Below are 13367 nucleotides of genomic sequence, written 5' to 3' on the forward strand. Positions count from 1 at the left end.
CGGTGGCGGTCGCTGTTATGGCTAAGTAAGTGTTCTTTTGTTTGACATTATGTCATTAATGATGTGTGTAGGTTTTAAATTCCATTACTGAATGTTTGCTGATGGAATGTGATCTGGCAGTTAGTGCTGGGTCGAGGTCGGTGAGGGTTGTAGTTTATGTCTCTTGAATTAAACCCAGATTTAAACTAATCAGACTCTGGAAGTCTACTTTTTATCAGTCGCATCCTAATGTGCCCAGTGAGACAGCCGCCTCGTAGGGGGGCGCTCCCAAATGACTGGATGGCGGACGAAAGAAAGTCCGTCAGCCAACATAACCCCCCTATTTCGTGAATGTATTTTTAGGAAAAATTCCTTCTTGGGTTTGAACTGTGGAATATTGCAGACTTGCTTGAATAAACTACTTTCTTTAACTTTATATTTCTTCCATAGTATATTCCATCAAGATTTCCTTTTTTTTTAAATATATTTCTTTTTATTAACAATAGGCATTTCAACCAGAGTACAGTACAGAGAGAGAATCTTCCCACAATCATTACAGCATGTCAATAATACTTTTTTTGGGGGTACAAGAGGAAGGGGGTGGGGTGGTTGCAAACCCTTACTTTCACGGGTCACGGGGATGCGAGCACATTTGGTATTATATCAACTGGAGGAACACAGATGTCACCCCTGTACCGATTCCATTGGCCCCAAACCGTTTCCCACTTGCGGGGTTTACCTCTGGCCAGATAAACCGCTTTCTCCCGAAATATGCACAAGTCCACACTTTCTTTCCAGTCCTCTAACTTAGGTGGTGTCTTGGACCCCCATAGTTGTGCTATATTCCTTTTCGCTATCATAGCTCCAAGAGTAGCCCACCTCGTCTGTGCCACGTTCAGATCTGTAGGTTCCCAAATGTTAAGGAGACACCTTCTAGCCTCCGGTGACACTGTTACTCCCAAAACCTCTTGCATAACTTCATGTATCGCACCCCAATATTCCACCACATAAGGACATTCCCAGAGGATGTGGAAGATTTCCTTTTTAAATGAATTTTTTCAACTATAAATTTGGGAGACGGACATCATTTACATGCCTCAGCAGGGCAAGGACAAGAGATATCATACATTTCATAATATGTTTTTAAAAATGTCCTTGAACTCAGAGCAACATATCCCCTGAGAGCCTTCCCTTTTCCCCATAAATGGCTTCTAAATAGATGTCAGAAACCAGCAAATGGCACTATTCCCAATGTGTAAGAGGACTACGAAGTATTATGAGTGGAAGCGGACGAAGAAATAGTTAAAAATTTGCATTTCAAATCATTATTTGAAAAATGCCTCCAGCATACTTTTTTGCTACTTAAGTATATTTCGTTCCCCACGCCCCCACCCATTGTTGGTATTTTGCTCATGCAGGTCTGAGAAATTAAAACTTTTTTTCTGGAAGAAATCAAAAAAAGTATTCGTTTTCAGATTTGTTTTGATGTGTGCTCAATTCAGCTATCGGGACATAGGCCCTGAATCTTAAAACAGCATGTTAAAAAGAATTTGAAGACGTTAGGGCTAGTCACCCACCAAAGAGTAAAACCAGTCGTATTAATATGCTTTAGGAAATGTGTAAATAATGATTTTAAATAATTAATTTGGATACAGGATATTTCATTGCAGATCATTCTGAAAACCCTGTTGGACTTTACTATGTTGTTGTTCGAAAAGTCCTGCCCAAATTTGTCTGAGAAATGTTTAACTTTTAACCCATAATATTAGTTGTTTATTTGTTCAAGATGGGTTGTAGAGCGCAGCATGCCGTCGAAGAGGCCCCTTAACTCCTTCATGAGGATGTTTGTTATTTAACTCGAAGGGCTACTTGTCTGTACCAGGACAAGAGATGTAAATGCAGAAAAAAACAGATAGGCAGCGAGACGAATTTATAATCTCTGCGGCTCTCACGGTGTGCCTCATCAAACATGGCCACTGGACTTCCAGACCTCTGTGTTCCTACATTTTTTCATTTATGGATGCTGCTTCTGCACAATGGATGCACAGTTATTATCCTTAGTTGTCATGACTGCTAGGTGCTTTTAATATGGGGCTTCCTTTAAGGACCAGACAAGGCAATGCCACAGTGATGCTACGGTAGTTGCCGGAGGCGTCCAAGCTGAAGGAACATATGCACCACCAGAAGAAGGAGAATGGTTGGGTTCCAGGTGAGCTTACAAGCACCGGATGTGGCAGTGGAATTAGAGTCACCGGAGCTGGGCGTGACCCAAGGGCCACCAGGGCTGCTGGAGCCACCATAGTAGCCAGAGCTGCCATTGACACCAGAGCCACTGTAGTTGCCATTGAGACTAGACCCAACAGTGCTGCCGATGAGGTCAGGGCTGCCAGTGGACCCGGACCCACTAGAGGTGCCGTTGACATTAGAGCTACCGGAGCCATCAAAAGCATTGCCAGGGCTGCTAGATCCGCCAGAACCACACGTAGCTGCCGCATCTGTTAATACAAGGTAAACAATTGTCATATGTAGTCACCAAAGATTTTACGGACAACATGAAAAAAAGACATTTGAAATTATTATCACCAATAAGTAACCATACTTATAATGATCATAAAGATGGACCTAATGTGCAATCAGACCTCCCTTGAACAGAATATATTTTTGAACTGGAACAAATTCTAGTCAGAATAGGCAAAGTTTGCTACATATCTAGACTACATTGATTTACATACAAAAAGAAAACAACAGTTACAAATGAACGATGCATTTGGAAAAAATCAATATTTATTTGTGATTGCAATCATTTGAACTTTGAGCCATGCTAGTGGAGCAGCTTCATACAGAGGGCTGCAATAGGAGGCATGTCATACTATGTTATACACCATATATGGAGCACATCAACATCTACTGGATTCTTGGTGCATCTCAGTGGCAGATTCCTGAATCACTAATTTAGTAGATGCTATGTCTGGAGAGCTTCGTGGATTTCAAGGTGATGTTCTGCATATCAAGGTAGACATAGGAAGGAATCCCACGCAGCAGGGTGGTGATCAGTTCCTGTACAGCCTCCTTTTTCTTCAACTCTTTTAGCCACTAGAGCTGCTACATGAAGCTGCAGGTTCTGTTAATAGAAGGGAAATACATGGAAGGGATTGTAGCTTTTCTTTTTAACATAAAAAGTAATAAAAACAGACATCATCAAGGTGTTGAAGTACTGAAAGGTTGTACAGAATACTTGTGTTTTTACTGCAGGGGAAGCTTGAGGTGTCCTGAGAACGTGCCAAGCTTTGGCCTCCTTCTCTTTCAGTAAATGTTACAATGTTCCAAAGCAAAGGGGAGTGGGTGGCAGACTCACCTGCTCTTGCTGATTCCCACTGGGAAATCTGGAATGAGTGCAAGTTGCCCTCAGCCACAAGGGGTTTGTGGCGCAAACTTGTCGAGGCATTACCAGATTTACCTGGAGGAAGTTGCACAGGAAAATAGTGTAGAAATGGTGAGACACTGACAAATAATAGTCATCACGTAACACCCGTTGTTTATGATTTAGGTTGGACGAGGTCCACTACAGTGAAATCTGTGAGTTCAGTGTTGATTTAGAGCACATTATGGTGGGGCATAAGGTTTTCTGTAAGCACTTCCTTCATTTTTTCATTCTTTTATTGTTTGATGCCTTGTAACTTGTGAACTTGAGATGTCCATTAAACTGAGTAGTTGATTAAAACATACATTATATTTAGTCTACAGGCCCCTGACGAAGAGCTCGCTGAGCTTGAAATGCATTGGGCACAAAGAAGAATCGTCTAAGATGATGTTTTTGAAACTTATATTTTTTGTATATTTTTAATGTTGTCGATATTGTTGAAAAGCATATCAGATGTATTGTGATTTAATACAATAATGTTTGAACTATGTTTGGTTGAAATATAAAATATTATTGTTGCTCCATTGAGCGAATATCAAGGAGACGAATTGCCTAGTTTTGTATTGATTATTTCATTATATGGTTAAATTTGAAAAATGCATAGCGTTCTAGCACAGAGGTTAAGTGTTTCTCACACTTAAGATAAAGTCTGACACTGACAAATAAACCATACGTTATTGTCTGTTTTAAAGGGGAAAACCTGGATGTGAAAAGTGTCTGGGGGAATACTGTGACTCTGCGGTATTTCTTTCGGGCGTTTTAACAGCCCTTTGTCTCGCGAGACTGAGTGAATCCGTGTATAGAGAAGCGTACTTAGATAGTCTGCCACGGAGAACACCTGCGCCCTGATAATAAAAGTCCTTGCAAGCAATAGGACGGGCTTAAACTCGATGTGCAAACTAATAGAGAAGCACTGCTTTTCTTGCAGTTCAGAGGGAATGTGAGCAACTCAACTTGTTCCAGTGAGGAAACCAGTGACCACATTTTGAAATCTCTTAATTTACCCTCATCTGCCCTTACTCCAGAACATACAGAGTATGCAACCTGTGGGTTGACTGATTTGACTCTCAAACAGCTGCACAATGTATAGAAAACATTGATACCATGAAAGTCAGACAACCAGACAGTAACACAAAGCAGTTCCAAACCAGGCAGTGTGTACCCATGATGCAAGTGCACACAGGGGCAGATCGTCCATTTATTTATTCTTTCTAAGATGTCACATCAACCTAGCAAACACAACAGGATAGAAGTTAAGCCCATTCACAAAAACCACTACAACAATACAACTCATGAAGATATCAACTACAGATAGCATAGAGGCAGAATAGACCTACAAAACACTTCAGATGCAGAGACCTATGTGGCTAACCTGTACCAAAGATATATCTCTTGAAGGAGAATTATCTCCCACCTAGCAATACTTACCTGTTAACTCACTCACTGTAAATAACCAGTAGCATTCTCTTGGGCTCCTGCAAATTGTGTATAACTATGTTGCTTCCAATCAAGGTTTAGACTATACACACATTTCAAGGCATTACTAATTCCCTTGATAATCTGCCTGTTTCAAATTAAGAAAACCAAACAAGTGGTTCAGTGACGAACTGGCCAAAGATAAGCATTCAACAGTCTGGAAAGCTGTTAGAAAGTCATCCTTTTGCCCTGTTCATCCCCATTTATTTTCTAAAGGATACTGGTGTTCACTGACCCTGACTGTACCCTGGGCTCTGCTAACCAGGCCCTAGGCCAGTGCTATGTGTGAAAAGGTATGCATAATAGGGTACACTTACAATTGGCAATGACAGACCCTATACGTCCCTAGTAAATATAGGGCCATGGGGTGAAAAGTACTTGTAAGCTCCTAGTATATAATAGGGCATCGAAGTTTAGAGGCCCAGCAGATTTTCTGCACTTGCAGGTGTGCGCTGCAGTGTGCATGCTGTACTTTTAAAGGCAGTCCTGCCTTGCAGCCTGTCTTTAAAAGTAAATTCTCACAATTGTAGATAGTAGTTTAGTTTGTAGGTCCTGATGAATTGCGCTGTATCCCTCAGAACAATTGCATGAAATATGTTGACCAACCACTGACCAACCACTTGGTAGAGTATACTTCCCTGGATCTTAGTACCAGGAAGTCATCTCTCCTCACTGTTTTCAGCAAGGTAGATAGCCACACCATTAAAGACACGTAGTGGACTAACTTACCTTTTTTAATCACCATCACTCCGTTTACATCTACACCTCCCCCTAGGGTCCTCACACCCACATGCACCAACTGGCAGGGACAGAAGATCTCCGGCAAAGAGCCCCGTCTGGGTGCCCGTCAGACATTGCACCGCCAGTTTGACGAGGAGCAAAACACAGATGATGAAGCATGACACCTAGTTTGCTGGGTGTGTGAGGGTTTTAGTCCCGAAAGGGAGGATCCCCCTCCCCCTTTCCTGTATCTCGCTCTCACGTGGGCCTCGGGCCCCCCTTGTTCACTCCATCGGTATATCATTTTTGGGGAACTGCGTACCTCTCTTTGTTCACAAGGTCTAAAACTGCCCATACAGGGCTTACTCTGGATGTTAGAGGGTGCGGCGGTCTCACGGTGGGCTCTAAGCTCCAAAAGGAAATGGTCTGACCATACCAGTGGCTGAGGGGGAGAGACATCTAAGTCCCCTGTGGAAAAGACCTGGTGAAGAATATGGCCCTTTTCATGGGTCGCAGTCAAAAAACAAGGATTCAGTTTTAAAATATTCAGCGCCTCCGCTAAGCTAGTTATTTACAACAAGGGGTGGTGATGGACAGAGTCTCTGAATTAAGCAGAATACTCTCACCCAGTCAAGAGATCAGGGCTAGATCCAACACCATTTTTTAGCTCATTGCACCATCCCAGTTTCAGAATCTGGCTGTATGCAAATTAGTCTGTCCTTGGCCCAGTGCATCATGGGAACAGGGCAGACCAGACTACAAAAGCCAATTCTTACACTGGGAAGGAAACAAGCTTCCGGGGACCGGTTTCTGGCATTTCAGCCGTCTTCGGCCCGGCTTGCTTGAATCCTGATGGTGCAATGAGCAAGGGACTCACATCTGAGTATACCCTTCCACGGTTAGGGTGGACAAAATTATTTACAACAAGGGGTGGTGATGGACAGAGTCTCTGAATTAATCAGAATACTCTCACCCAGTCAAGAGATCAGGGCTAGATCCAACACCGTTTTTTAGCTCATTGCACCATCCCAGTTTCAGAACCTGGCTGTATGCAAATTAGTCTGTCCCTGGCCCAGTGCATCATGGGAACAGGGCAGACCAGACTACAAAAGCCAATTCTTACACAGGGAAGGAAACAAGCTTCCGGGGACCGGTCTCTGGCATTTCAGCCGTCTTCGGCCCGGCTTGCTTGAATCCTGATGGTGCAATGAGCAAGGGACTCACATCTGAGTATACCCTTCCACGCTTAGGGTGGACAAAATTATTTACAACAAGGGGTGGTGATGGACAGAGTCTCTGAATTAAGCAGAATACTCTCACCCAGTCAAGAGATCAGGGCTAGATCCAACACCGTTTTTTAGCTCATTGCACCATCCCAGTTTCAGAACCTGGCTGTATGCAAATTAGTCTGTCCCTGGCCCAGTGCATCATGGGAACAGGGCAGACCAGACTACAAAAGCCAATTCTTACACTGGGAAGGAAACAAGCTTCCGGGGACCGGTTTCTGGCATTTCAGCCGTCTTCGGCCCGGCTTGCTTGAATCCTGATGGTGCAATGAGCAAGGGACTCACATCTGAGTATACCCTTCCACGCTTAGGTTGGACAAAATTATTTACAACAAGGGGTGGTGATGGACAGAGTCTCTGAATTAAGCAGAATACTCTCACCCAGTCAAGAGATCAGGGCTAGATCCAACACCGTTTTTTAGCTCATTGCACCATCCCAGTTTCAGAACCTGGCTGTATGCAAATTAGTCTGTCCCTGGCCCAGTGCATGATGGGAACAGGGCAGACCAGACTACAAAAGCCAATTCTTACACTGGGAAGGAAACAAGCTTCCGGGGACCGGTTTCTGGCATTTCAGCCGTCTTCGGCCCGGCTTGCTTGAATCCTGATGGTGCAATGAGCAAGGGACTCACATCTGAGTATACCCTTCCACGCTTAGGGTGGACAAAATTATTTACAATAAGGGGTGGTGATGGACAGAGTCTCTGAATTAATCAGAATACTCTCACCCAGTCAAGAGATCAGGGCTAGATCCAACACCGTTTTTTAGCTCATTGCACCATCCCAGTTTCAGAACCTGGCTGTATGCAAATTAGTCTGTCCCTGGCCCAGTGCATCATGGGAACAGGGCAGACCAGACTACAAAAGCCAATTCTTACACTGGGAAGGAAACAAGCTTCCGGGGACCGGTTTCTGGCATTTCAGCCGTCTTCGGCCCGGCTTGCTTGAATCCTGATGGTGCAATGAGCAAGGGACTCACATCTGAGTATACCCTTCCACGCTTAGGGTGGACAAAATTATTTACAACAAGGGGTGGTGATGGACAGAGTCTCTGAATTAATCAGAATACTCTCACCCAGTCAAGAGATCAGGGCTAGATCCAACACCGTTTTTTAGCTCATTGCACCATCCCAGTTTCAGAACCTGGCTGTATGCAAATTAGTCTGTCCCTGGCCCAGTGCATCATGGGAACAGGGCAGACCAGACTACAAAAGCCAATTCTTACACAGGGAAGGAAACAAGCTTCCGGGGACCGGTCTCTGGCATTTCAGCCGTCTTCGGCCCGGCTTGCTTGAATCCTGATGGTGCAATGAGCAAGGGACTCACATCTGAGTATACCCTTCCACGCTTAGGGTGGACAAAATTATTTACAACAAGGGGTGGTGATGGACAGAGTCTCTGAATTAAGCAGAATACTCTCACCCAGTCAAGAGATCAGGGCTAGATCCAACACCGTTTTTTAGCTCATTGCACCATCCCAGTTTCAGAACCTGGCTGTATGCAAATTAGTCTGTCCCTGGCCCAGTGCATCATGGGAACAGGGCAGACCAGACTACAAAAGCCAATTCTTACACTGGGAAGGAAACAAGCTTCCGGGGACCGGTTTCTGGCATTTCAGCCGTCTTCGGCCCGGCTTGCTTGAATCCTGATGGTGCAATGAGCAAGGGACTCACATCTGAGTATACCCTTCCACGCTTAGGTTGGACAAAATTATTTACAACAAGGGGTGGTGATGGACAGAGTCTCTGAATTAAGCAGAATACTCTCACCCAGTCAAGAGATCAGGGCTAGATCCAACACCGTTTTTTAGCTCATTGCACCATCCCAGTTTCAGAACCTGGCTGTATGCAAATTAGTCTGTCCCTGGCCCAGTGCATCATGGGAACAGGGCAGACCAGACTACAAAAGCCAATTCTTACACTGGGAAGGAAACAAGCTTCCGGGGACCGGTTTCTGGCATTTCAGCCGTCTTCGGCCCGGCTTGCTTGAATCCTGATGGTGCAATGAGCAAGGGACTCACATCTGAGTATACCCTTCCACGCTTAGGGTGGACAAAATTATTTACAACAAGGGGTGGTGATGGACAGAGTCTCTGAATTAAGCAGAATACTCTCACCCAGTCAAGAGATCAGGGCTAGATCCAACACCGTTTTTTAGCTCATTGCACCATCCCAGTTTCAGAACCTGGCTGTATGCAAATTAGTCTGTCCCTGGCCCAGTGCATCATGGGAACAGGGCAGACCAGACTACAAAAGCCAATTCTTACACTGGGAAGGAAACAAGCTTCCGGGGACCGGTTTCTGGCATTTCAGCCGTCTTCGGCCCGGCTTGCTTGAATCCTGATGGTGCAATGAGCAAGGGACTCACATCTGAGTTTACCCTTCCACGCTTAGGGTGGACAAAATTATTTACAACAAGGGGTGGTGATGGACAGAGTCTCTGAATTAAGCAGAATACTCTCACCCAGTCAAGAGATCAGGGCTAGATCCAACACCGTTTTTTAGCTCATTGCACCATCCCAGTTTCAGAACCTGGCTGTATGCAAATTAGTCTGTCCCTGGCCCAGTGCATCATGGGAACAGGGCAGACCAGACTACAAAAGCCAATTCTTACACTGGGAAGGAAACAAGCTTCCTGGGACCGGTTTCTGGCATTTCAGCCGTCTTCGGCCCGGCTTGCTTGAATCCTGATGGTGCAATGAGCAAGGGACTCACATCTGAGTATACCCTTCCACGCTTAGGGTGGACAAAATTATTTACAACAAGGGGTGGTGATGGACAGAGTCTCTGAATTAAGCAGAATACTCTCACCCAGTCAAGAGATCAGGGCTATATCCAACACCGTTTTTTAGCTCATTGCACCATCCCAGTTTCAGAACCTGGCTGTATGCAAATTAGTCTGTCCCTGGCCCAGTGCATCATGGGAACAGGGCAGACCAGACTACAAAAGCCAATTCTTACACTGGGAAGGAAACAAGCTTCCGGGGACCGGTTTCTGGCATTTCAGCCGTCTTCGGCCCGGCTTGCTTGAATCCTGATGGTGCAATGAGCAAGGGACTCACATCTGAGTATACCCTTCCACGCTTAGGGTGGACAAAATTATTTACAACAAGGGGTGGTGATGGACAGAGTCTCTGAATTAAGCAGAATACTCTCACCCAGTCAAGAGATCAGGGCTAGATCCAACACCGTTTTTTAGCTCATTGCACCATCCCAGTTTCAGAACCTGGCTGTATGCAAATTAGTCTGTCCCTGGCCCAGTGCATCATGGGAACAGGGCAGACCAGACTACAAAAGCCAATTCTTACACTGGGAAGGAAACAAGCTTCCGGGGACCGGTTTCTGGCATTTCAGCCATCTTCGGCCCGGCTTGCTTGAATCCCGATGGTGCAATGAGCAGGGGACTCACATCTGAGTATACCCTTCCACGCTTAGGGTGGACAAAATTATTTACAACAAGGGGTGGTGATGGACAGAGTCTCTGAATTAAGCAGAATACTCTCACCCAGTCAAGAGATCAGGGCTAGATCCAACACCGTTTTTTAGCTCATTGCACCATCCCAGTTTCAGAACCTGGCTGTATGCAAATTAGTCTGTCCGCTAAGCTAGTAGCATCAGGATCGTTGATTTTGTCCATATGGACATTAATGTCCCCTAATATTAAACAGTGTTTGTGTTTAAGCACAATAGGGGTCACATCATTACTAATAGCTTTGTTGAACAGCCCAGCAGGACCCGGTGGTCTATACACCAGTAAGCCAGCCATGCATTGATGGGGAGATATTACCAGATGGAACCCTAAAGTTTCAGCCCCAGCAACATCTTCCGAATGGAGAAGCACGCAGGAATAGATGCTCTTAAAAATAATGGCTATGCCTCCACCCCTGCCGCTAGGGCGATCTTTCCTGACCATTGGTAGCATTTAGGAATGGCTGTGGCAACTACAGGATTAGATGAGTCACATAAAACGTCTCTGTTAAAAATAAGAAATCCGGGCTGATCATGAATCACATTCATATATAACTAGATTAAATATTAAATATATTGCGCAGAGATGCATATTATATTGCAAATATAGTGCACTGATACATAATAATGGTTTAAACAAAAGATAGCTTCTAAATATATTTAAAGTGCAAAAGTACCAAGAACTAAGGGTGTCAGTTGTTATTTACTCATAGAAACAAACTGATCACAAGGCTTAAAAAATGTGAGCTAGAATTTAACTGGTTGCAAACAACTTCTCCCAGTGCCTAACTCTATCCATTTTTCTGAACAAGTCTAAAAAGGAAGAGATTAGTTTAGTCATTCATTTTTGTAAAAACAGTGAATGTGCCAGCATGGAGATAACAATGATTTTTTGCATCTCATTAATATTCCATTTATGTATACTCAGCTTGCACATAATGTGAATCATTAATTGAAATTGTACATACTGAAATATAGAAGACAAACGTTTATCTAATCTAATTGATTCCCATATACTATAGGACCAATTTGCTACATCCATAGATTTATATCTAAAGCAATTACCAGGACTCTGTGGATTGATATTATTTAAAGCTGCAGAGTATGACATATCAATCATTTAGAATAAAGTTAATTATTTTTATTCCAAACATCAGGAGCTAGAATTATATTTTCCTATTTTGAATATTTCCTAGAGATATTTAGAAAGGTATCTTTTTGATTAATATTCATAAGATTTTTTTTCAATCCCTTAATTTCCTTGACACTGGATGTTCAATTAAATTATGTGGCTTTATATTCAGGCATGGAAGACCCTAGTGACAAGTCTCTAAATAGATTCCTTAATGAAGTGGGTCTCCTTCAGGTACTTTAGAAACACGTAGAGGTGATGGAATACTCAATATCTGATCATGAGGTTAGAGGTCCGATTTATGTATCGGAGAGGGGTAAGACTCTGGGGTCTGATGGAGTGCCCATAACATTTTACGCTACTTATGCTCAACTAATCATTAGGCTGACTAAACTCTTTGAAGCTGTAAGAGAGTGGGGATAGCTCCAGACAACAACAAACAAAGCAATTATTTCTCAATACTGAAGTCAACACGAGATTCTGTAAGTATGTCTTCATACAGGGAGTTACCACCTTAAATACAGAATACGGGGGGGGGGTCTTGGATGCTAATGAAGATGGCCCCCTTCGTGTGAAGCTCTGCGGGTGGCCTGGACTTTTCCGGACAGACAAGTCTTCTCTGCAGTGCCAATGTCAGAGTCTTTGAAGCCAAGAAGGGCTCTGAACCACATATCGGGAAAACAAATATGCCAGTGGTGAGCAGTTTGCCAAGGTTTTCTCTCACTTTCTGTCAGGCACATTTCCCTCACAGGACTTGTCCCCGCCATTTTACATTTCACAAATTCAACGCTCTGCCTACCACTTCCAGTATTTTCTAATTTACAGCTTTGCCTGTATTTTTTCAATCATTTTTTACGTTATTGCTCTGCCTGCCTTTCGAATGTGTAAATAACAGCTGTTATGTTGCCTGTAACAGCGTTTTGGGCATTTTTGCATGATATTAAGAGTCCTCATTAACATATCTGTAAGGTGCAGTTCTGCCTACATATTTTTTATTTTATTCTTTTCCTGGCCTTTTCAGTATCCTTCTCATTTTTTGCGGAACCTTGACTAGTGCATGACCCCAGTTATTTCTGGTTTCCACATTCACATTTTTTTCCGAACTCTTAAAAGTATTGCCTTATTGCCCATTTCTGGGCCATTTGTTGCTTATGGGGATAACAAAACCTACTCAACATATTGTTACTACTCTCCCTTTTTTCCCATCTTTGTCAGACTATAATCTTTTTAGTATTCTTCAAAACAACATGGAGGAGTTAGAACAAGGTACATCAGCTCTCCCATTAGGAGCAGACCCATTTAACATTCTGCTTCCTTCATCTAAGCCTGCATCTAAGTTGATATTCCCCTCATCGCTTTCGTCAAGCAAACAGATTAAAAAGATCACCCTTTGCCTGCTCTATTTCCACCACCAATATCTATAGAATTAATTCTTGAAGAGATACAAGCACTAAAACCATATATGGAAGAAATTGAAGTGCATCTTCAAAAAATGTATGATAAATGGTCAAATATGGAGCACAAAGTTACCCAAATGGAGCACTGAATGGACTCTTTTCAACATGTTGTGAATCAAGTTCCTTCTATTCATGTGGAAATTTCACATCTAAAAAAACAAGGTAAAAACCTTGAAAATCGTAACAGACGCAATAGCTTACGTATTTACAGACTGGTGGAGAGACTTAAAGGTTCCAACCCTCTCTCCTTTTTTCAATCTTTCCTTCCAAAACATTCTTGGTTTTCCTGAAACTCCAACATTAAATATCCAAAGAGCACATTGTTAAGGCCATAATAAACGCTCGGCATCTTCGTTAAGGGACATCATTCTTTATTTTTTGGAATATACTGATCTACTAAAGATCTTACAGGCCGTAAAATTGAAAGGC

The 13367-nt window shown here is 43.3% G+C and overlaps 1 protein-coding gene across 2 annotated transcripts in view; it reads right to left on the bottom strand.

The window, feature by feature from the left end:
- Window positions 1-455: 455 nt before the first annotated feature.
- The window catches only part of LOC144829509 (putative defense protein 3), a 96456-nt gene continuing 83544 nt past the window's right edge, over window positions 456-13367 (bottom strand). The window contains exon 5 of one of the 2 annotated variants that reach the window (XM_078688711.1): window positions 456-2474. In XM_078688711.1, coding sequence (XP_078544837.1) covers window positions 2113-2474 — 362 coding nt within the window. In that variant the 3' untranslated portion in view covers window positions 456-2112. Of the gene's footprint in view, window positions 2475-2741; window positions 3101-13367 lie in introns of those variants that run through there. The other variant, XM_078688712.1, reaches the window with a different exon arrangement.

Source organism: Lissotriton helveticus, chromosome 4_1, assembly GCF_964261635.1.
Source record: "Lissotriton helveticus chromosome 4_1, aLisHel1.1, whole genome shotgun sequence".
In the NCBI taxonomy this organism is placed as follows: domain Eukaryota; kingdom Metazoa; phylum Chordata; class Amphibia; order Caudata; family Salamandridae; genus Lissotriton; species Lissotriton helveticus.